General features: G+C 43.2%; 1 protein-coding gene across 2 annotated transcripts; it reads right to left on the bottom strand.

Moving 5' to 3' along the window:
* On the bottom strand, positions 1-23,813 carry LOC147018054 (prickle-like protein 2). 2 transcript variants are annotated; one of them, XM_085897346.1, is made up of 8 exons: positions 23,395-23,813; positions 11,181-11,375; positions 10,828-10,941; positions 10,497-10,634; positions 9,380-9,583; positions 5,135-5,321; positions 2,862-3,710; positions 1-1,726 (listed from the first exon to the last, which is right to left on the bottom strand). In XM_085897346.1, the coding sequence occupies exons 2-8, from the start codon at positions 11,373-11,375 to the stop codon at positions 807-809; spliced, it is 2,607 nt and encodes an 868-aa protein (XP_085753472.1). In that variant the 5' UTR covers positions 23,395-23,813; the 3' UTR covers positions 1-806. The 2 variants fall into 2 exon arrangements, with proteins under 2 accessions (XP_085753472.1, XP_085753473.1); XM_085897347.1 differs by lacking the exons at positions 11,181-11,375; positions 23,395-23,813 and having other exon boundaries at positions 10,754-10,941.
* Positions 23,814-25,514: the final 1,701 nt, after the last annotated feature.

The raw sequence follows: 25,514 nt of genomic DNA, 5'->3' as shown, positions 1-25,514 counted from the left end.
TAAGCTTGCTGCATGCTAAATCTGAATCCACTTTATTCGTAAATAATTTAAATTACATAAAAACATCCTTTCCAACAATTTTGTTACAAAGAGAAAGCCTGGCTTTTTATCCAGGTAATTATCAGTAAATCCATAAAAGCTGGCTGTTTTTTCCTTTCTTGCACGTCAGTAATAAAAGGCATTGAATTCACAAATAAAATTAGCAATTTAGTGTGTAAGGTAGGAGAGTAAATGGTATTTTTGCTTCTTGATATAATAAAAAGCCTGTTCTTAGGCAATGAACAGTTTCTTGCAGCAATATCAATTCTACAGAAGAAAGAAAGTCTTATATGTCAGCAATGCTCGAGCACGTAAGGACTGAATTAAAAACGGTCATAAATGATTGCTGGCAATTTTGTTCTTTGTAAAAAATAAAAAAAAATTTTAAAAAAGGTTTGATAAAGACGTTACGTGTTTCTAACCCGTAATTTGGGCCATTAACCAAAACGACCTTTAATACGCTGCATATAACCTTTCCCTTTTCCACTGGGTGGCAGGAGTGAGTCAAACTGCATTGCTAACACCAAAACAAGTTGTAGTCCAGAAGTATTTACATGAAGAAAAGAAATCGTTGCTTCATTTCGCTCCGGTAATTGTTCTGTGATTCATCTTTTAACAGGATAAATGGTGAGTTTGCATCACTGATCTTGCAAAAGAATCTTCCTTTTCCACGATGTTTTTCCCTGGAAAGTTTGGTTTGCAACATCTGGAGTGCTCGCCTTAAAGGACAGCACATGAAACTTCATTGCATCATAGCCACTGGAGGTTTATGAAATTATACAGTTTTTGCGACGCTTGCTTCGTTGTCTTCCAATTGTTGAAGATGGTCGGGTGGATTGTGGGAGGCTGTATGCAAACTGCCTAGGCCCAAGAGGCCTGGGAATTGGTTCTCCAAGAAAGAAACCCTCCTCCTCACTGTCTGACGATGAATACGATGAGGAACATGTGGAACACCAACCGGTGTCAATGAAGTCATTGTCATTGCGTAGAAAGTCCTCTGGCTGTAGTGCAAAGGTAGAAACAGCCCGAGGATAGCAGGCCTTACCCTGTGCGAAAGACGATGGTTTCATAGCATGCCAGTCTATTTCATTTGATCTGTTGGCTAACAATGCGTGGTTGTGCCTTATCCTGCGCTCTGTAGCTCGTGCAGTTGCTGGACGTCGTCCTGTAAGATGCAAAGCATTATCTGATCGAGCACGCCGAGAACGGTGGCGCCGGTGTCGGCGTGGGCGCACGCCTTCTTCCCGCAAATCAGCGATCGACCGACGTGGAGTCCTTACACTTTGTGGAAGATCATTTCTACCACTCTCAACATCACCAATATGCACATCTGCATAAAAGTGTCCTGTTGGCACAGCTGATATCCCATGGTCAATTTGTCCTAACCTCGATGTTGCAACACCAGGTTTTGCTTGTTTTTCGGTTCGTGGAAGAGGTGTGCTGCCAGGGGAACGACTGTCAATGGGCACAACAGATTCACGAGGAGAGGTAGTGACAGAAGGTTGGTGTGGTGAGGGAAGGCCTATGCTCTGCAGAGAATCAGAGCTGCGGCCTCTTATCGATGAATTAAGTGTTCCCATATTGCTCATTTTCTCAGAGCCATTCATGCCTGAGTCTTTGCTCAGGTCCGGTATAGAGAATTTGGAAAGTCCCTCATGCCTCCGGGACTGCCCTTCTCCTAAAAGGCCTGCAAAACACAAAACAATGTGTTAACAGTGGAACAATGCACTTTTCTACGAATAATCATCCAACAATCTCACATATAATTACAAACTTCTTAGAGTGACAATGTAATTAAAAAAAATAGGACCGTGTGTCCTGAAGCTCACCTTGATCAGGAGCAACGGTCACTCAAAGCCATACAGACCCCTTAGACCCTGATTTTTTTTTAATGCTGTGAACAAACTTTGATACATCACGGGTGATGAAGGTTGTGGCCAAGTTTCATCAAAATTGTTTGTGTAGTTTCAGAGAAGAAAGGAAATACCTATTTTTGGGGTTCGAACCCCCCTACCCCCCATATACCTCTTTTTATGAGTGCAGATTTTTATGCGGTTGATAAAATTTGATACATCATTGGTGATGAAAGTTGTGGTCAAGTTTCATCAAAAGTGTGTGTAGTATTGGAGAAGAGAGCAAATACTTTTTCTTTTTCTTTTTTTTTTGGGGGGGGGGTGGTCAACCACCTCCTCCCAATAAACCCCTTAAATGAGCACAGATTTTGATGTTGTCAATAACCTTCGTTAGGCATCAGATATGAAGCTTGTGGCCAAGTTTCATCAAAATCGTGTGTTTGATTCAAGAGATAATGACTGAAGTGTTTACTGGCTGACTCACTCACTCACTCACTCCTTCACCTATGGACACTGCGTGATTTCATAAGCTCACCTGATAAAGTCCAGGTGAGCTAATAATTGACTTTCACCAATAAACCATTTGACAGAATATTCCTTTGAGAATAATATGTAACTTCAATAAACATGTGAACCCTTACAAAAACCTACCAGGATTTATTTTAAGATATGATCCAAAAATCTGATGAAAATCGAATCAGATATCATCAGAAATTTCTGGAGATCAAATGTACAAAAAAAATTAAATTACTTTTCACAAAAATTCAACTGTAAAAAAAAAAAAATTAAAAAAACTCAAAATATTGATATCAATAATAACATAACATTTTTTTATTGTATTTTTACAATATGTTATTCTGCTTATATAAAGACTGCACAATAATATTGTGGTTTTATTCAATATAATGCTCATGCCTTCCGAATATAGTGTGTCGAGAAAAGACGAGGACAAATTGAGTGATGCATTACCTGTAACAGTTGAAAGAGACAAAGACTCCACTGAGTCATGTGATGTGAGGCACGTCATTTCAAATTCTGCTGCTCGGCTTGGGCTGCCCACAGATTCTGGACTGTGCCACCTTTGTCGCAGTGCCCTGCACAAAGATGCTGCTCCACTTGTGCTTCCACATGCCGTAAGTCCTTTCTCTTCCGCAAGGAGGCAGAACAGTGTTTCAGAGCCAACATTGTAACGCCGTACCCGGTCAAATGTCTCGACACCGAATTCTGTACTTGCCGTCGAACAGTGACTGGAGGCTGTAGGCCTGTCTCCAATTCTCCTGTCTTCATCATCTATATTCAAGTCATCGTCTGCACTGTCATGACACAGACCAAAGTCTTCATCACTGGTCCATGTATGACCTGAGGACTGCCCCATTGGTTGACTGGCCAGGCTAAGAGTATCCATTTGCAATGATAGCATGTCCAGGCCTCCAGAGTAGGTCTCAGGATCAACCTCGGAGGACGATTCAAAACCGAGCCCCATTGTTTGCAGTGATGGGCATGGCTGCCTGATATTGGGGTTTTTGACAACGGGTTTACAAGCCATGGCAGCAGAACTTAGCCGGGAATCCCGTGAACGGCCACTCTGGAAGGCCGAGTCAGAGGAGTCTGAGGCCTCGGCATCGTCAGGTCGATGAGAATGTCCCATTGTGCTTCCAGGTGGGCTGCTGCTGCTGCATGGTTTGGAGCAGAATATTTGGTCACGACAAGGGAGGAAAGGTTGTCCAAGAAGTGGGGTGTGACACTGTGCACAACTGAAGCAGATCTCGTTGGCATGCCAGTGCTGCCCAGCATACATCATCTGTCCCTGGTCAATTCCTGAGGGCAGAGGAAGAGATAAAACAGACAAGTATTTAACGTCTCAAGGTAAACTCGATAATCATGCCAAATCTACAAAACCATGAACGACTGAATCTTCTGAGTATCCCTCAGCAGAAAGAGCATGTAAAACAAAACTCCCTTGAGTTCATACCAACACATATGGTTGCACAGCCATAAATATATGCCTGGTGTTGGCTTAATGGTTATGGGAGGTGGGCTTGGGATCCTCGGGTCCTGAGTTCAAATCCTGCTCAGCTGTTGAATTAATACCAGGTGTGGTTAACTCAGCCTGTCATCCTTCTGAGGTCAGCAAAATGAGTGCCAGCTTGCTGGTATACTGTGTCGGAGTGGCGACCCGTCCAGGATTGTGCCCATTAGCCAAGGAGACTGCTTAGGCAGCACCAACGTTCTGCACAGAGTATGGTCCCAAGGGATGGATGGCCATAAATATTCCAAAAGCATCATTAATGGTTACACGTGATGGTGGAAAATATTGGAAGCTTCAGTAAAAGATCCCATCAGTAATGGTGGGATATTTCACTTAAGCTTACAATATATTTTTTCTTATGGAACCCTGATGCTGATGACGTCTCTCTCCCTCCTCCACACGAATTATTTAATTTACCCCTCCCACCTATATCCTCAAACAAACGTTTTTTGATTTCTAAGTCTCAAAAGGTTTGAATCATCCCCAAATGATATGCAAGTGTTAAAACTTTGTTCATTACACAATCATTATCTGTGAACATGAAGAGGTAACTTATTCGCAAGTGGTTATCGCAAAGAACCTTTTTGCAGAATCCGTAGTTGTGCTTTCTGCAGAGATTACAATTATAACTAAGTTAAGAAGGGGGGAAAAAAAAGACATCAAATACACAACATTTTTCGTTTTGTTTATGGCATGCTACTTTGTGGTTAGGTTTGCAGACATCAGGTCAGACCTGTTGATTTGGGGATTTGAAACGGTGGTCATTTGCAACTTGCTGCTGCCCTCGCAAGCATGTCGGTGCAAATACATCCATTTCGTATCTTCAGTGTTTACATTGTCGGATACCATTGGATTATTTTACTTTTCCAAAATGCAAGTCTCCACAAATAATGTTCAGGCTTTGGCAGTACACAACACAATGTGGAATTCCTTAGATCACTTCCTGTCCCTCCCTTCATCTGCCCACCCTTTTCTTCCCCCACCATGCTCCCTGCCCCTACCCTGAAAGATGAAACGCAAAACTAGATGTCGAAAAATAAAATATTTACACCGATTGTAGGATAAATGCAATCAACGACTTTAAATGAAACGGAATACAACCATTCCAGGCACAGCAGGCAATAAATAAGGAGCATCGCTTATAAAGTGACATGTACAGAAGTAAAAAAAAATAATAATAAATTGTTTGATACAACCACAATTAGCTGCATACCAATAAGCTTCCCGCAAGCTGCACACATATCTGAGCACATGGTCTGGAAGCAGAAGCAGCAAAAAGGTTGGCCATCTTTCATGACGTATCGCTGCCCGCCAAGCACGCAAGCACACTCCTGGCAGCAGAAATGTTTTGTGTGCCAGTGACGACCCTCAGCCTCGGTGCATTCATCTGCAAAAATTATCTGGAGGTTGGAGAGGAGGGTTAGAGGGAAGAGAGATTTTGGCTGAGAACAATCATCAGATACATGTACAATCTTTTGTCGGATTAAAGACAGCACTCATGTTCAGAGTTGGATAACGTTGTTTCATTCTAATGAAGCATGCCAAGGGGGCAAGGTATCCTTTGGAGCAAATCACCTGTCATTGCAGTATGACATGATTAAGTGTTCCATAAGGCATGGTGTCTTTTCCTCATTCATAGGCTTATCGACTTTAAAAGAACCAGTGGTTCATTAAGCTGGGATGACAGGATGGCCTGGAGGTATGCAAGCTTGCTTCTAAGCTGTCGAGCCTGGGTTTGAATCCTGACCCAGCTATAAACTGTCATCCTGGTGTTTCACAGGCAGGGTCATTCATCAATGTGTGTGCCATCCCCCAGGTGGACATTAAATGGACGTCCTGTCTGCCAGCATTCAATCGTCGATGTTAAACATCCCACGGTGTCCTTCATGAAGAATAGGTGAGCTATCGCTGGTGCCATGGCCAAACTCCGAATCCACGCCCTAACAAGCACCAGCGGCTTCAACTCGGCCAATGATGCTACCCCGCAGCTACATACACATGAAGAGGAAGAACTTCATTAAAGCCATCAATTGTTCACTTGAATTATGTATTGTGACGAAGAAACCTTAATATTTATGGTACGAGCTTTTTGTACTTTTGATACGATTTCCAGGAATCCGATGCGGATGTTGAGGACCGAAAACATTGAAATTTGTACATTTATTTCTTACTTTCTACAGGAATTTGGTGGTGATGCAATTTTTACCAATTCTCTTCCAGTCTTGCTCCGACTGCTCTCTCGTTTATCTGCCCAACCCCCCACCCCCAGGTCACATGCATTCTATCATACAGCCATACCGACCTTGTTACCTTCCACAAGTTCAAATTTAATTTTTAACCCTCCATTTCCTTTGTTATCCCTTTCTTTATTTTAATTTTCTCGAATTTTTTTTTCTCTCTCCTCCTCCCTCTCTCTCCTCCTCCCCTACTGCCTATAGCCTACATTACCATCCTATCTGTGGTCGTCAGGTTGTGATTTTTTTAAAAAAGAACTTGATAATGAGTATGCTAACAAAGTAAAGAGCGGACACGAGTCTTAAAATTTTTAAGAAGGGATATACGAATATCGTTCTGGTTTCAAAACATGAATGTAAATGTGAATATATGAATGCTCTTTGTGAACACTGAGGCAGGACCTTCTAAGCCACTGCCTTGTGTGTATTTAGCACTGGGTTTAACTGCCGCCCTGTTGTGCAAATGCACAAGGAATTATGTTTGCCGCGGATGATAAAACACATCTCACAGGCAACCCACACACATGGCACAAGGACCACCCTGCTGCTTGATCGTGGGTGCTTTCATTGTTTACGGTCTGTTTTTTTCCACTGGGAGACCACACGTACAAGTGAACGTTCCCAAAACACATAGTCCTTGTACAAGGTACGTCAAGGTCTCTGCAAAGGAAAACGTCAGCAATCTAGGTGGAAAGGGAGAGTGGGTTTGTGGAGAGAAAAAAAATTCAAAGGGGAGGAGTGGGAAGGGGAGGTAAAACCCTTTGAAACATGTATTTAAAGTGCAGTTATAGGTGAGCAATAAGGCGTCAAATTGGACGAAATTTGAAGTTCTACGTTTGTTCCCGAATAGTGGGGGCAACTTAACATAACAATTGTGCATTTTGTGAGGAAAGCACCAAATTTGGCACACTAGTAGCCTATCATATTATGAACAGATTTAGATATTGGGCCATCTCAAAAGTTTTGATGGCAGTGGAAAATGGCTGCCATAGCCATCAGCGGCTGAATTTGAGATGGCCCAATATCCAAATCTGTTAATAATACGATAGGCTACTAGTGTTCCAAATTTGGTGCTTTCCTCGCAAAATGCACAATCGTTGTGCTATATTTAGCTAAGTTGCCCCACAAGAATGAAAACCTCAAAGTGTAACCTTCACTGCATGATGTAGCGTCTAATTTCTAAAAAACGATGACCTGGTTTTAACCTTTGAAAGGTTAAACAATCTGCAGGTACATTGATTCTTCATGCTGATCAGAATGTGTAGCTGAGCCAAAGGAACCTTTTGCTTCGAAACCTTGAGATATCCAAGAGCGTGCCGTGCTGTTTCTGGTTGTTTCATGAAGGTATACATTTCTCTCCCCAGAGTCATAACCGCAAAAACAAGAAAGCAGCCATTTAACGACGGACGGCATGGAGTGAGACAGATATGTGCATGACGCCGCAGCTCGTTAGCGCCACCGAGCACTGAGGCCGGCTTGTGGCATTCGAGTAGGAGTGAGAGCATGTTTGGTTTGCGTTTCCCCTGACGATAGAGCAAGCGCGATTGTAGGCCTCACAGTGAGGAGGAATGGGGAGGGAAGAGGGCAGTCGGCCAAACCGAGTCAAAATGCTTAAGTCCAAAGGCAAGAACATTCTTTCCGTTCACGAAGCTGAGGAGATGATGTAGAGTGCGGATATGTTTTTCCAGTTGCCTTTTGTCGGTCAGCGAATTTGGGGATTTTTTTTTTCTTCCTGCCATTGGCACATCTCCATAGCTTTCCCCCTGGTCATCGCTTGAGTCGAAGTTGATTCAGCACTGCTTGGTTTTTTTTTGAGGGGAGGGGGAAGGAAAGACGGAAAGTGGGGGGGGGGGCTGAATTCTTCCTGTGGCGCTTCTGCTAATGTCGATCTTCTGGGGAAATTCCAATGAAAACCATCTGCCCTTGTCACAACAATAAAGTACCAGAAGATGATTCAAGTTAATACAAGGACACAAAAGTTAAAAAAAAAAAAAAAAACAACAAGAAAAAGGATCGTGTCTTTGCAGCGGTCTCTTTTTTTTGTCGGTGATCACCACTTTCACTTCCGGCAAATTCCCACAATCAAAGTAAATGTGAAACTACATGCATGAGGGCAGTGTCAAGTGGACGTTGCATTCCACATTGCATCATTTGCAGAGCCCTGTCTGTGTCTGTGAGATGAAAGGCAACAGAGTCCCGGGATATACAGGCCATACACAGGTAGTGCATGTTGGTCCAAAGGGATTGTTTTAAGGAATTATTTTAACCAATTTTTTTTTTTTTTTGGGGGGGGGGGGTGTTTATCTATTTAATTCCCATCACCTCTCCTTTTCATTAAACATGGAACATATGCGTTCGCCTGACACCAAAGCTGGACGAGGAAGAAAGCCGATGAGCTGAAGGAATGCGTGTCAAACCATAAGGAGAAAGTGTTTGTGGAAGAGGACTGCTGAAGAGAACAATTTGATATAGCGGTTGCTGCGTAAGGTTTGCAGCGGGCAGGATTGTTGGTGACTCGCGTGTGTAATAGTCTGAGAACGCAGTCAAAGCACCAGCCGTGTCGAGTCAAAGCGTAAGTGATGCTGGTCAGTTGAGGAAATGGGAGAGTCACTGGCTCAGCCTTCTCCGATTGTGTTACTTCATCCCTGATGTACCTTGAACCCCAAGGGTGTATCAGTGGCCCGCTTCGTTTTTATTTAAGTCTTTCCCATAAGCAAAACTTAACAGAAATGAGAGAGAAAGAGAAAAAAAAAAATCAGGAATCAGACAGGAAACACACCAGGTCCAAGCATAAGGCCTGCGGTCATTTGTCAAAGCAAACCTCGAAGAAATCACAGCCTGTTGTTAATCCGGAAGACACTTTAAGACAACCACTATTTTTTTTATCCTGCTCCACTTCCCCAGGGAGGCTTTAAACCTACAATGTTGTTTTTTCATATAATATCACCTTCCACTTTCCCAGGCTGAACCGCTTTCTATATGGCCTGCGGTGCAGGCTCCCATCCTTCATCCGTCCCAGACCTATTGTTGCTGAAACTGCAAGTTGGTAACAATAGAACAGAGGCAAATTACATCATGGGGCCAAAGAGCATTTCGACCTTGTGTGCTTCGAGTGATAATACTTTGAGAGCCACGGATAACACAATTCTTGGTACCAGGCCCTCTTGTTACCCCAGAATCACACTTATCCCTGATTGCTCCCAACCTCTTCACACCCTGATTACCTCATCGCAAGCAGCACAGCGAGGCTTCAACAGCTCGGCATGATGCCTCCCACAGTAAACGTTTCTCTCTTGGTAGAAGTAGATCAGGTCTACGAGAAGCTCCCGGCAGGTTGCGCACACAAAGCAGCCTGGGTGCCAGCAGGCCTGCGGTCCAACTCGAGAGGTAAATACCGCAATTTTGCCGACTCCCACCACCTGCAAACACTGGGAAAGGAGAATGGCAGGTGAAGGGATAGAAGTAGGTCTGTGGGAGTTGGTTGGGGGGGGGGGTGGTATGGGAGGCATGCACTGAGTTGATTTGTTTATTATCTGATAATATCCTCGTATTTATTGTAAAACTACAATGGTGTCTTTATTATCTCTAAGGTCAATAAGAAATACTATATGTTGTTTTGTACCATTGGCTTAAACTTCATGCCTGAGCCACATTACTGTAACATCACACAAAGCAAATGCTTTATTGAAAGTTATTCATAGGTTCTCCTTGAAGCAATACCACTGGCCAAAAGCCTAACCTCTTTCAAGGTTTGAACTTTATTTTAGATTGAAGATGGAGGTAAGTGATCCGAGTGGTTTTCAGATAAACACGACATGTTCCTCCCTCATACGCTGCGCTGATCGCACTGAGATTCAACTCACTACTGAGATTTAAACCACAGGCTATGGGATTGGCATACACATTTCAGGGATTTAAAACACATGCCGATGGATTTATAAGAATCCGATGGGGATTAAATAACTTAGGCTGTGGAATTGTCAGAAATATTCGCAGGATTAAAATGATGCAGCATGGGGTTAGAGCCACAGGATATTATGAGAACCACAGAGTTAAGAAAAACATGATTGAGATTAAAAATGATCAGTGCATGGTGTGAAGACTCAAATTAGCCAAATTACTGTAGACAATTAAAAAAACCGAATATTCACCGTTTATCATGACAAAAGTGAGCAAGGCCATCAGCAGCTAGTTTAAACCTTGTTCGCCAATCAACACTCATGTTTCTATTATTCCTAGGTACATCAGTTTATGGTGTTTCCAAATTTAAGTAATGTTACTGAAAGGGGAAGCGATTGTAAAGATAATGTCGGAGGAACATCGAAGTGCTGAATGATATACCTGTTGACAAGAAAGAGTGAGGGGCGAATGTGGCACCACGAGGGCTGTGCCCTGGCCCATAGCTTCTCTCTTGCGCTGGACATTGAACAGTCTCTGTTCTTTCCTTTCCTCCTCATCCAGTGTCTGGCAGTGCTGTACCTGCAGAGTGAAATGAAGGTGAGGATAGCAAGTTCCATCACAGCAATGGTTGATGCAACATGCTTGTCTCTAATGAGCATTGCTGAATGTAAAAAGGATATCAACAATAGCAGCCTTACAGGGTTCATGAGTGTGCCTAAGGCACAGAAAAGAAAATGGCAGGATATGAGACCGCGCCGATTGTGAGTCCGACCTCACTGTCATGCGGTGGCAGCTGCTGTAACAGCTGCTTCAGGCGATCTTGCTCACCAACACTTCCCAGAAATGGAACCTTTTCTTCTGGTAGCGAAGAGAAAAATTGGTACACCTGAAAAACATGGAGGAAAATAAATGGGGAAGGGGGAGGTGGGGTGAAGTTTTTTTTTGTTTCCCAGTGACAACTCCTCAATAGTGAGACAAACTGACATTATAAGAGACTCGTTTGGAGAGCTTGTGGTTTGAAATAAAAGTCAAAATCAAAGCGCAATTACCTTTCAAAATTGGAATTTCTCATAAAATGTAGATATGCTGAACAGGCATGGGGCATTTTTTTTTAATGAAGCTTACCTGCTCAGGCCTCAAGCCTGGAGGTATCCATGCATACTCTTCAAGCACACAGCCCGAATCTTCGTCGGAGTTAATGAGACGAGGTACATTCCGGGGAGTTTGAAGTATTGTGGGCCAGGCTGCTTTTGAGAGCGATAATCCAGGTGAGCCTGCCTGCAAGCCTGACTTGAAGGCCCCACTCACTTGGCGATCCATCTGCATGAAATGAGCAAATAACCTTCGTCAGGCAACAAAGTAAATATTAAAACACATTTGGTCATTGTGAAAATAATCACAATCAAACCGATTTGTGACGTGAACATGCAGCCAGTGTGACCACTCCTTGGCTTTTTTTTCACAAGATCTTGGCTATTTGTTGTTCTCCTTGGCGTCTTGGTTTTCTATTATCATCGCTTTTCCGAAACCTATTGAATTATTGGCTTTTTTTCATTGGCTCACCTTGGCATTTATGAAAATAAGGAGTGGTCACACTGCATGCAGCCATTAATTAGACAAAAAACCAAAAACCATTGCACTTTACTCAAGTTATCCTGTAAAGATTGTGAAAAACTTTTTACAACATCATAAAATCAGCAGCAGGCAAGGTATAACATACAAAACCAAAGACATATCCCACAATTCCAAGCACACTGACTCATGGCTGTTGATGCTCTTCTGCTCAGAGCAGTTTATCTGATTTATTTGTTTTTATGACTCCCCTATAGAAAACAATGGTTGGGCATTCCGCTCTCTGCATGGCACGTTTCTCCAGCAGAGAGAGGAAAAAACAGGCGTTTGCAGAAACGTTTTTACAGGATTGGAGATGAAGTAATAGCCCTGATGAGATCACCGCATAAATAGCTCACTCTTAGGCAAACAGGTGACCTGGCTTCGTGTACTCAGGTGAATGTTGAATCATTACCACTGAAGACACTTCGCATGCAATGTTGTTTATTTATTTGTCTTTATCTTCTGTTTTTTTTTTTTTTACATGGAGTAAATGGACAATTTCTCATGTCTTTTCTTACATAGGACAAACTGATGCCGTTGCATCCCCCCCCCCCAATTACACATTTCCCAGCTTTAAGTTGAGAACCGACGTCAATTTTCCTCGACATGTCATGCCAGCATGCCACAGAGGTGTCCTTGCTAATTGGGAGAGGAATTTTGCATCACGGTAAGAACGACCTCGATTTTGCCGTGAACACACTTCTGTTGGAACACACTTCAAGGCTTACAATCCCATCTGTAAGGCAGCGGTTTGCCGTAGGTGGGCGAGTGCCTGATATGCAGTCACATTTCATTCTCAAATTAACCAAAACTTCCATCGACAAAGTTCCAGATTTATGGTTTCATGATATTGTGAAAAAAATATATATATTGCAAACAGCTTTTGCCTTTTCCTTCATTCTTTCCTTGTCTCAATCAAATGCGATGAAGATTGAAAGAGAGATAGAGGAGGGAAGGAATGAAGGGAAAAGATATAGATTAACAGAGACAAAGAGAGCGACGTATTTATTGAGCAGAAAACAAGTGAAAACCTTTTCTGCTGCGGACAAGGCCATTCACAGTCACGCATTGCCATCTCCGAAGCACGTTCTCATGTCGCCTTGAGCACTCCGTGGAAGCCAAGCTTGAGAATACATTATGACTGATTTGGTTAATGTCACAAAAATACCTCCAAGGTATCAATGACAGATTTGCCTAACACAAGCTTGGTTTTGCCCTGCAAAGGCAAAAAGCCATTTATTACATGCTCTTTGCCTCTGACTTACTGGCTTATACCCCCTTGCCAAGCGGGATTAATTGTACAATGTGTACTATTCATGAACATTAATATGTGGTCTATTATACACATGCTTTTCAAAAGTCAAGCGTTGGGCAGCGCATAAGTGCTTGCTGGTTTGTTGTAAAAACAAAGTAAGGTTTTCTTTGGATGAGCACCAAATGCCTTAAACTCATTAAGGATATCATTAAATCAAGAGAAGCTTTGTAAAGGATGGGTCACATCACAGATAGGCCACCGGCAGACCAATGTATTCAACTCCCTTGGCAGATAAGGCCTCGACAAGGCGATCCCAGAACTTTTATTGCAGCTCGTTATCAAGAGTCAGGGCCTTCAGCATACTGCGCCCATGCAAGATGTTGCATTTCCCCCCAGAATCACGGCACAAAGCTATTAAAGATCTATAAGACTATCGAGACTCACAGTCATCAAGAAATAGAAGAATAGCTCCTAAGTATAGCTCATGCCAACATCCCCCTCCACCTTCCTGGCAGTCACAGCCTGCACTTAACTACAGCTATTTATTGTGTGAATAGCAGGCTGAGGTTATGGCCTCGTGCCCATGTGCCAGCTCAGCTGTGTTTGCAGCCATCTTCACCGCATGCTTTCCCTCACGGCAGGCGGCGGTGGGGTTAGCGGTGGGAGAGGCAAACAACGAGAGGAAGGAAATAGCGAGACGTTTGATCCTCCGGCTCGAATAGGCTCCTGGAGAAGGTTCCAGCCCTTAAAATTGTTCGCATGATGGTCTTGGGGTCAACATTTAAAAAGGACACATAATAAAAACTCAATATCCTTTCACCATAGCAACTGCGGCAATGTTGTCTGCATTTCAAGGTACCTGTCCATTTTGTCTCGACTGATGCAACAATGAGAAGAATCACTCGAGGAGAGGGCATTACATTCGGGTCTGTTTTCTTGTTTGTCTGTCCACACATAATGTGCTGACGTAGGCCACAAATGCCACAAGTGGTAGCCAGTAGTACACGTTATCATTTTCCCAACCAATAGCTCCATAAAGTATGTCCAATTACAATGTGAGTCCTTCTATAAAGTATGTACGGTACAATTAGAATGTGAATGTGTTTATAAAATACGGAGTACAAAACCACACAAGCACCGCAGAAAAAGGTCCTGGCGAAGGTCTGCAATCTTTGGTTGCTCTTTTTCGTTATTGCATTGATTGATATTAAACATTCAAGCAATACCGCTCCCACCACTATTTACATTTACAATCTATATCAATCTATAGAGATAGCTGGATTTCACCGTCTGCTTATTTCTTTACACCCATTGGTTGGCCAGCTAATCTGACCACACCCACAATTGTAACATGAAAATCACCATTTTGGTTGCTACTAAATGGCCTCAGGCTTCAGGCCTTAAGATTTGGGCCTCTGGTGTACATTTGAAGACTGAGCAACACATTTCCTGTCATGAAATAAAGGTACGTTTTGATTACAACTCATGGAGAGGAAACGAGATAATGCAAGGTTGTTGTTTTTTGGGGGGGGAGTGGGGGGGAGGATGAATCGAAGCAACAGTCCACTATACACTGGCCAAAGAAAACTTTCATACAATCAAGAGGACTGCTGAGTGGGTTTTATCTCATTTATTTACTTTCACCAAATGTGGTAAAAATGCTATTTCAGCAGATTGTCAGTGACACAAAATACAGAGATGGCCATTAATGGTGAGTAATGACTTGGAATTTGGGAGGAGGGCTTAATAACTTGGAGTTTTTGACGGGGGTGATGACTTGGTCACATTATACATTCTGCAGATGTTCTGCAGGTCGAACCCTGCTCGTACTAAGGTGAAAGAATGAGGAAATATATTACTCCAACTTCTATTTGCACAACTATTATTAATATTATTATCATTGTTTTATTTTGACAATGGGAGTGTTTAGAGAAAGTTTGCTTGCATTGTACCTACTGGCTTCTGAATCGATGCCTGGTTGGAGTCCAAGTCCAACCCAAGTAAAAGTGCACTTTTAGTGCAGTGGCAATGGCTCCACATAATGGAGTTTGACATCCTTTGAAGGGGAACTTTAACGCTGCCTGTTCTGTTGGCAATGTGAAGGTGAAAGATTGTGTGGAATATTTCTGGAGATTACTCTGTCAAATTTCAAATTCCAGGTACATAGGTATCTACTTTATATACCTTCAAGAAACAGACATATGCCTTATTGGATTCCTTCTGAGTATATCACTGCCAAGGTGATTGTGTGATGCTCCATGCCCCCAATGGAAGACTGAATCATATATTGTTATCATTAATAAATAATAATAATAATGATAATAAAGGTATTTTGTCACTCTTGCAGTTGAAGGACCATGAAAAGAAATCATAAATTTTTGAGCATTTCAAAACAAATATCATGACAAGCTAATGACTGATTCTGGTTAACAGCAAGATAGGTACATTGGTTACTGTCTGCTGCTACATTGGTTACTGTCTGCTGCTACATTGGTTACTGTCTGCTGCTACGTTGGTTACTGTCTGCTGCTACGTTGGTTGCTGTCTGCTGCTATGTTGGTTGCTGTCTGCTGCAACATTGGTTGCTGGCTGCTGCTGCGTTGTTAATGTCTGCTGCTGCGTTGGTTACCATCTGCTGCTGACTTTAACACCAAAAGTACCAAAATTAATGCGCAAGTCTGAAGACGACGATGGTTCACGAGTGGTATTTGACGATGTAGATTGTTTCAGAAGTCAAGGATGAGACAATATGATAATTTTTCACCAAGTTATAAAAATGATCAACATGATGTGGTACAAGTGACAGGTTATGGGCGGCAAAATGTCGAAAACCCGGTTTCGTTCTACAACTTTCAAAATTTGACCTTTGCATAACCTTTAAAGGTCCCAAAACAATGTTGTGGACATTAAAATAAGGAAACAAGATACGTGCTATAGCTTATTGGAGTTAGTTCGTTGAAGAAGGTCTAAAACCCGGTTCGATTCCCACAACTTTGAAAATTTGACCTTTGTGGGCTTTAAAGGTCAAAGGTCAAGGATTATGACCTTTGGTGCAAAACTTCCTCTGGAACATTCCAGGAACAATATAACGTCATATAGGCTATATGGCATTTCACACTCCTCGGATTATCCATACTTTGATGAAATCAGTGTAAAAACAAACTTGAAGGGGGCGCTACGGGCAAGGTGTTCGAGATAGAACAAAATGGTTTCAAGACTTTAGGTGGGGAACGATCTCAAGATTATGCATAGAAAATATTGTCATCCTAGCTCTCAAAGTTTGGGTGGTCGTATGATTTTTATGTCAAAATTCGCAATTTTCTATGTTTTTGACCTTGTAACCTCGACCTTGGGAAGAAAATGAAAAATCGGTCAACGACAAGTTTTAGATCATTCATTTTGCTATTCAAATACTGAAGAACCCATTCCATTTGGTCAATTCCCTCGGAGAAGATAGATTTTTAATCCGACTCTTCTTCTTCTTCTTTCGGCTGTTCCCGTTAGCGGTCGCCACAGCGGATCATCTGTATGATCCGCATAGTGATTTGGCACATGTTTTACGCCGGATGCCCTTCCTGACGCAACCCTGGTCGCCTCTTACAACACAGGGAAATGGTACACCTATTTTAACCGGGGTATACACCGGCCCAGTACACTGGTACTCATTTCGCCGACCTCGGAAGGATGACAGGCTGAGTCAACCCACTGGTGTATTAATTCAGTGGCTCAACAGGGCTTGAACTCAGGACTTTTTGGATCCCAAGCCGCTGCCCTAACCACTGCGCCAACACCAGGCTTAGATTTTTAATCCGACTACCCCCTAAAAATGGCTATTTTTGGGGCATGGCTCCGCCCACAATGGGCGTAGCACGCCCTCATCCAGGAAAACACAACTATACATTGATATCGAACACGTAATCAAGTTTTATCAAGATCGGATCAAAGTGCACGGAGTTATGCTCTGGACAGACAGACACACAGACAAGCCGGTAGGTGGACATGGGTAGTCGCTTACCAAATAGAACCTGACGCGATGGGCCCGTTTGATCGGGAATGACCTGAGGATTCAGCACAAGAAAATTCATGATTCTAGCTTCAAGGGTTAATGCTGCAGATTGTTTTTTTCGTTAAAATACCCCCACATTGAGAGGTTTTTCGGCTGTTGCTAGGCAACGGAGGGGTCCATAGCAACGGTTTTTTCTCACACATAACTAGGATATACCATGAACCTACCATACCAGTTTCATGTATATCTGACTCACAGTCTCTGAGATATAACGAACTTCGTTTTTTAATTGTTTTCGACCAGGGTTCATTCAAGGTCTATCTTCTTCGACAGTTTTCATAGGATTCGGCTGGAAATTTTTGACAATATGGCTTAATGTACTGCCCACAGTCGCTCATGGCCCGATTTTTTATTTTCGAAGAAATAATTTTTTTATGATTTTTCAAAAATTTCAAAGTCCCTTTGCTAGGCAACGGTGGTGTCCATAGCAACGGTTCTCATTTGCACACAACTAGGTCATGGTATGAACATACTCACCAAGTTTCATCGAAATCGCCATTGTATTAACGGAGCACTGGACCGAACAGACAGACAGACAGACAGACAGACAAGCCGGGAGGCGGACATGGGTAGTCGCCTACACAATATAACCTGACACGATGGGCCCGTTCAATGGGGAATGACCTGAGGATTAAGGACAAGAAAATTCATGATTCTAGCTTCAAGGGTTAATGGTGCAGATTGTTTTTTCGTTAAAATACCCCCACATTTAGAGGTTTTTCGGCCGTTGCTAGGCAACGGAGGGGTCCATAGCAACGGTTCTTTCTTACACATAACTAGGACATACCATGAACCTACCATACCAGTTTCATGTATATCTGACTCATAGTCTCTGAGATATAACGAACTTCGTTTTTTTAATTGTTTTCGACCAGGGTTCATTCAAAGTCTATCTTCTCCGACAGTTTTCACAGGATCCGGCTGGAAATTTTTGACAATATGGCTGAATGTACTGCCCACAGTCGCTCATGGCCCGATTTTTGATTTTCGAAAAAATAATTTTTTTTATGATTTTTCAAAAATTTCAAAGTCCCTTTGCGAGGCAACGGTGGTGTCCATAGCAACGGTTCTCATTTGCACACAACTTGGTCATGGTATGAACCTACCAACCAAGTTTCATCGAAATCGCCATTGTATTAACTGAAATCGCCATTTTAAATACTGATAATAAGGGTAGAACAAATATCAAAAAAAAAAAAAAAAATTTCGACTATATCGACTGCCCAACAGACAGACAGACAAACATATCGACGGAAAAACTGATAATAAGGGTAGAACAAATTTCAAATTTTTTTTTATTATTTTTTCGACTGGATCGACTACCCAACATAACGAATATAGTGGTCACTCTGGCTGGCGCTCGTGAACCAATAAACAACAGTTCAAATATGTCACGATCAGAGACGTTAGAGCATGTATTTAGAGGTGACATTTCACCAGCCCTCCTGCAGTCTGCTTCTGCTTGTACCCATTCAAAGCATTGTGGACTCTGAGAAGGTAAATGAGAGAAAATAGAATCTGTTCTTTTCAACAAACTGTGTAAGTTTAATATATTGGAGGCAAAAGAAAAACTCAGGTTTGATTCCTGTATCCTTTGTTTATCCCTCTTTTGTTGTTTTATTTCCATCTCTAAGGAGAAGTGAATTATTGCAGAATTTTTTTCCCGTAAGTCTCACTTGGCTGTGCCTGGATGGGTTTGAGGGTTGTGGAGTAGCAGCTAAAACACCAATCCTATCTAGGTTCCTCCTGATGACTCCATGTTTACTCTTTACTTCTTCCGGTTCCTTCTGATGACTTCATTGTAGTACAGTATTTAGTTTTCCGTTTGATGATATTTGTACCGTATCCTGATGCTGTGTGGACACTTATACATTCTCTTCAGTCTTTCGCACTTGTTTCTACTTTTTCACTTTTTTTTTCTTCTTTTTTTGGAAACAAAGTCAAGGCTCATGGAAAAGCTAAAACACTGAACAGACCAGGATGCAACAGAACAAAGGAAAGAGTAGAAAGAAGGGGGGAAAGTCACCAACAGGAGGGTTGAAGGATAAAATAGAGGGAGACTTGGACAAATAATGAGTGTGGGCAGGAATGAGGGCTGCAGAGGGGTGCACCAGGTGGACAACATTTCTCTCTATTCGGACTAATTCTTGCTTTTTCTTTTTGTTCATTTTCCTCTCTTTAATCTCTCCAACCCTTGATTTCTCACTTTCTTTATCTATCTGTCTACGGAGAAGTGAATTATTGCAGAAAGTTTTTTTTGTATGGCTTACTTGGCTGTGCTTGGGTGGGTTTCAGGGTAGAGAAGTAGTAGCCAAAAGCCAAACCCTATCGAGGTACTTCCTGATGACTCCACCTTTGCTCTTTACTCCTTCAGGTTATTGTTCTTCTTCCGATGACTCCAATATAGTATTTGGTCTTTCATTTGATTTGCTTTTCTGCTAATACATGAGCTTAAACAAGCTCCTCCTTGATCCTTGTGAGCTTCTAATGAGTATTTGGGATTTTGTCGATTCAGCTGTGAAATCTAACTGGCTTGCAAATTCATATATAACTGGCAGTGGGCTAAGGATACGTGCTATAGCTTATTGGAATTAGTTGGTGACCTCACTAACGATGCAACAACGCTCCTGTAGATCGAGTCAGGAATTTAGTGTTCGAGTAGGGTACTGGCACACAACAGCCTAGTGTTTTTGAGATGCACTGAGGGGTCTTTAACATCTGCAAGCAAATGCTAACAGATGGGATACCCCTATTAAAATGCGCCCTGAATAATGGCGTACTCTTTGGTGCAACGCCCCCTGCCAGTGAACGAGCAAGATGGCAGTTTATAGTGAGGTTTGAAGTCAAACCAGATGGGAAATGCTCAAGGTTTGTGGAAACACAAAGTTAAAGCAGAATGAAAACGGCATTTCACGTGCATGTGAAACGTGGTTGTTAATGGTAGCGTTCATGAAGCTGCCACCCTTTACGACAGCCTGTATGCCAGCCTTTGTTGATATTCTGTTTACAGAGCAATTGCGTTCAGTAGTATCTCAGCATTTGTTCCTCTTAGCCAGCAGAGTGTTTGCGCAAGCTATCAAGCTTAGCTCCAGGCGAGCAAACACTCATTTCCCTGCTACTTTTGAGACAAAATGCCTCAAATACTCCAACAGGCATGAACTGTGCTGAAAGTGCTCCAGACCATGTGCAGGAAAGTGGTGGACCATGATGGCCCGGCAGGGTTAAACATCAATTTTAGAAAGGATATGGAACGTCCCAACCAGGATGCCCAGAGGACAAAAAGAAAGTGGAAATTAAAAGAAATCTGGTGGCAAAATGAGGCCTACGCAGAGACAAGCAACGTGGCCCACAATGGTGTCTTGGTCAACATAAGCTGCCTTGTTTTTTGGAGGATCAAGCATTGGTCTTGGATTTTGCTAAATGTGTAATGAAGGTTTTCTAGTTAGTTGGCCCAACGACACCAACAGTGTGCCATTGCGCAGTAGTAAAGGAATCTGACCACACCGTCTCCAGTTTGAATTCTGATTTCAATCGCTATCTCTCATTACTGTGAGTGCATTCTTTAAAACTTCATTTGGGGAAGGTGCTCTGTGCTGCCTTTGTAGAGGAAACTTTTTTGGAGCTTATCCAAAGTTTCTCTAAAGTCATTAACCGATCACCTTCGGAAACAAGGTAAACTCCGAAGCCTGGCAAGGCAGGTAGATTACTCAATTTACGTAGGCCATTAGTCAGCCAGGCAGGGAGATTTATCAATGTGTGTACTGTCTCTCGGATGAACGTTAAACTTGGTGTCCTGTCTGCCGGCATTAGTCGGTGTGTGTTGAAGGCGCCACGCAGCACAGAGTCGGTGAGCTATCGCCGGCACCCTGGCCAAATTGCGACTTCCTGTCCTAACTACGGCTGGGAAGGTAATGGCAAGCCACCCAGTATAACCCTTGCCAAGCAACTGCTTCTGCAGCACCGACGCTCTGTAACAGAGCACGGCACATCAGAATCAGTAAGCCATCTGGGTTTTACTGGCAATGCAGTCGAGACCTGGAAATTTTCCTGAGATTGCATTTGCTTCCAGAAGCTTCTTCTCCAAATCCTTAACAGTGCTGCCTTCAGCTCTGTTTGAATCAGCAATCAATTTTATACGATCCTCATCTCATCTTCTTGCCATGACATCACCATCGGGTGAATTACTAAAAAAAACCCAAAATTTGTAGCATCGCATTTGGCTCGTAAAGTAACGAAGAACTCAAACATAATAAGGTTTGTGAAATTACTGGTATCGGTATCATCACGACGACGTTGACGATGAATGGAGGGGGTGACTAGTCTTAGGCTAAAGTTAAAATTCATGGCATGAAGCACATGCAAGCCACTGCATTGCAAGAAGGCCATGAGAGCGGACACTGGGACAAAAGGTGCCTCCACTGTAGCATGACAGCTGCGTTTCCCCATGACAGGCCAGCGGCACAAGTTTCCGATCTGAGGACACCGGCCGCATATGCCCTCACTGGGAATGTTGTACCAGCGAGCTGGTTCATTGCAGCTGTTCTCTTGAAATGTGTCGTCCTTTCTCAGCATGTCTATTTCAGCGGCATGGCCGTGCCCCACCCAGCAAATGATGCAACCAGCAAGCAATGTGCTGCTTCCGAAAGCAACGGGAATCAGGTCCACTCTCACCATCTGATGATCGGGCTGTCGGTTGAATCCACACATTGTATCCCCTGTTGTACTCCGGCTTTAGGTGACCGTGCACCTCGACGATACGATCGAAGTAGAATGTTCCATTGATTTATCTTGACTCGATGTTTGACAAGTGTAGCAATTTCTCCAACGACTTGCATGGCCACCAACATTTGGTTCCATGCTCGACGTTGAGATCAAAGTGTGCTAATTTGTGCAAGAATTTGTTCGGCACAAGTGTCGCTCGTGCGTCGACAAAGGCCGAGGGATGAAGACGCTGACTTGGTGAACAATGGTGCGTTTCCTTGTGCAATTGGTTACGTGACGGGGTGCTTTTCTTTTGATAAAGAAGGCACTGTGTGTGTTCACAATGCGACAAGGCACGGATAACCGTGTCGAGGACTTGATGTGAGATTTCTTCACGATTTGCGCGTACAAATAACGAAGGTATCTTCCTCTGGGACACTCCAGACATGTGCGGCCATGCAGTATATGTCCATCGTTGTAAGATTTGGACAAGAGGGTCAGCAGTGAGGAGGTTGGTTTGGGAAAGGAAGTTAATTATTTAATTTAGTTTTAGTAAGAAATCGATTTGGAGTGTAGGGGTAGGTTTTGGGGGGGAGAATGGGGGAGAGGTTTAACAAGAAATACATTTCAGTGGGAAATAAAAGGAGGACGAGAAGGACATATTAGAAATGGCATACTGTCTAAACTGGGTTTGATTCCCGAAACCACTATTAAGTTGCCAAAACCAGCTCAGTCAAGCATCATATCTGGGTTTGCGAAACGCTTGGAGCAACGTCGGGTGCTCTCTGGGGTATGGACCCTCTTCTCTGGGTCACGACAATTGTGGAATAAGAAAATAAGTGAATAAAAAAGTGGAAAAAAATCAAACGAACAGTAATCACTGGTACCTAGTTATCTCGGTTACTAGTTATCTCAATATAACTTACTAGGTTACTAGTTATTACTGCCGAGTTCTCTCAATAGGGTATCATTGAAGCGGATTGAACGGATTACACTTGGAACAGCTGCGTCCAAATACAGACGATGTGGACTTGTAAATCGCATGCGATTCGACAGAAGGTTTCGTGAACGTCGCCGAAATGTGCTGAACGAGGGATTTCCTCGTGAAAAGAGGGATTTGTTCCTGCAGGGTCAGTGCTTGCTCCACGGCAGGTGCTCGGCACATCGAGTGAGCCCTCCCGTATCCGGTGCTCCTCTGCTGGGAATGCGTAATGCCATGCGCAATTCCGCGGCGCAATGAGCGATGCACGTTTCAGTGAAAAGAGGGATGCAGAAGTGAATGCTCACCCGAAGCAACCTGTGAGCTGACTGCCACGACTTGTCGAAGGCAACGAAGTCATCAGGTTTAGTTAATATGTGGTTGGTCTCTTTCGCAGGCGGGACAGCGTGCTCCGCGTACGCAATTTTAGCCTCGGCAACGGGATGTCCGTAACACTTTAGGTTCGAACAAGACACACACACACATACACACACACACCGGGTCAACAAAACGGGCAACCGGGGTGATCTCGTTCCAGGATGGGACATGAAATCCGATCAAAGACATTCTTACTCCACGGATCTTACATTCTCGGGTAATGCGCAAAAAGAGTCCGAACTGACTTTGGAACGTCGGAGAAGGCAAGAATTGTTACCCAAAACTGCAAGAACAGCTCTGGGGGTGATGAAACGGGGAGGTTGAGGAACGGGATATGGAGCTTTACCTTGAGCGTGCTGCGCTGGGTCCTGGTGGAACCTCTGCGCTCACTCAGCTCCTCGCCCGAAGGGTCGCGCACTACGCACACATCGCAGACTCAACCGCATCCTCCAGCCCTGCATCTTCAAGGTCAGCTTGGACGATAACACTGTCCCAGCTTAGACACAGTGGTTTCGATCGGTACGAGATTACCGAAGGATCCCTACAGTCTGAGCTCGGATCGACCATTAACAGAGACCGTGAGTATGGAGAGTAGGGGCAGAGATCCTGCCTGCGCCGCTGAACGTCATGTGATGCTGGTATGCACAGGAGGGCTGTGGGTCACGCAACCCTCCCTTTTCCTGCTCTCATCTCTGGCTCCACCCCACCATCTCCCTTCTCTTTCCTTCTCCACCCCCTCCAAACTCCAACACCCTCAAAGGGCCTCGCCAGCTGAGGGCAGCTGTCTGAAGCTGAAATAAATGTTAACCCTGGCTGATGCTAACTCCGCTCCTCAAGGCTGCCTATCACTGTACCCTCACTTGGCAGTTACCAATATGAATCCCAGCTGTCCCTCTCTCTGTGGTCCGTCGTACAAGCCTGCGGTCATATCTCCTCCTTTTCCCTTCCCTTCTGCCAACAGTCATGCTTGAACAATGCAATCATTTTTCCTGGCTCTTATTTCATTTCGCCAGACGATTCCAATGTCTCCGCATCACGGATGTGATTGATTGTAAAAAAAAATATAAGGTTCTTGCAATATCACCGCCAAAGCTTATACAATACGTGCACTGAATGCGTAAAAACTATTTCACATCCGTTAGAAAAACAATCAGGCAAGGTGCTTCTTGAATATTTCATGGATTCTCACATGAAGGCTAAATTGCTATTTGACGTAGAACAAGGTATCACAAGATATGCTTGATGACATCATAAAAGATGTTAAAAGAGATGCAGTGCTTTGACCTCAGCTGCAATGTGATGTCTGCAGGCCTGTTTAACTTAGCAATAGCATGTTGGAACCATCTAAGGCTAACCACATCAATCGTTCTGAAAGGTCACCTTACAGATGGCAGGGTTTCAAGATGAAGATAGATATAAAACAGGCTGACTGATACGTACGTGTTTCTCCATGAGAAAATGAGTGACATCCGAGCCAGGGGTCCTGGTCCAATAATTCGGTTGTTGTCGTTTTGAGTGGTAGGTGACACTATCTTCTTTTCCTTTAACGGTCACGATCATTCCAACATTCTTGTGGGGCTGGCTGGAGAAATTCTTCTTGGCCCAAGTTTTTCACGAAGCGACTGGCCACGCCTGATACGCGACTAAGTAGTGAGGACAGAAATTTGGAATTTTAATTTGGCCAATTGGGGATAGCTTGCTTACTCTTCTCCAAGGACACCCATGACATCGTAAATGTGCACTAACTATTGGCAGTAGACGGGACATCCATTTAACATCCATCCAAGGGACGGCACACACCTTGGTGAATCACCTTCCTTGTGAAACACCATCATGACAGTTTATAGCTGGGCCGGGATTCAAACCCAGGCTAAATAGCTTTGAGGTAAATGTGCATACCTGTCAGCCATCCTGCCAGTCTTGAGTGGTGATACAATGACTTTACCAAAATACTGGAGGGAGGATTTACTGTCTTTAGCTTCAGGGCAGTCGAAAGCTCCAATTTTTTTGAATCAAAATATACTTCGCAGCCTTCATATCTGTGATGATACATATAAGACAGCTTGGTTCACCACCTTTTCAAAGGATGGCATGATCTGTGATTTGGCACATTATCAGTACGATCGGTTGTGGCTACATCTCCATGCTTCAGATATGGCGTTTAGAGGACTTCGAAACAAACATCTTTTCAATGAGCTATATCCTGCATGTCACCTCTTGTTCACATCTTTGTTTTTCATCATTCTGTTTGTTATAAGCCGTTCGGAGCAGCTATTTAAGAGGAGCAAATGCTTTAAATTGATAATTGTGGCCAATCATTTACCCAAAATGTATGATTTTCTTTTTAGTATTTTTATTTATTTCTCCAGCAAGTATAACACAGGAGGTTATTCAAAACAAAAATAATTATTTTGTGATTGTTTTATTTTATTGTAGATTTATGTTCTGATTAATTGGAGTGAGGTA

This window comes from Eptatretus burgeri, chromosome 10 (genome assembly GCF_056783735.1).
Source record: "Eptatretus burgeri isolate ZD-2024b chromosome 10, Ebu_testis_v1, whole genome shotgun sequence".
Lineage (NCBI taxonomy): Eukaryota > Metazoa > Chordata > Myxini > Myxiniformes > Myxinidae > Eptatretus > Eptatretus burgeri.
Note: the sequence above shows the minus strand (reverse complement) of the source record. Positions and strands in the feature narration are given on the sequence as shown.

What these genes read in the sequence shown, in the direction of transcription:
- LOC147018054 (XM_085897346.1), bottom strand. Translation starts at nt 11,375, where the DNA reads ATGGATCGCCAAGTGAGTGGGGCCTTCAAGTCAGGCTTGCAGGCAGGC. An exon ending in TGCCACCGCATGACAGTGAG is followed by an intron (nt 10,635 to 10,827) that starts GTCGGACTCACA and finishes TTCACTCTGCAG; the next exon opens with GTACAGCACTGCCAGACACT. An exon ending in TCACTCTTTCTTGTCAACAG is followed by an intron (nt 9,584 to 10,496) that starts GTATATCATTCA and finishes CTCCTTTCCCAG; the next exon opens with TGTTTGCAGGTGGTGGGAGT.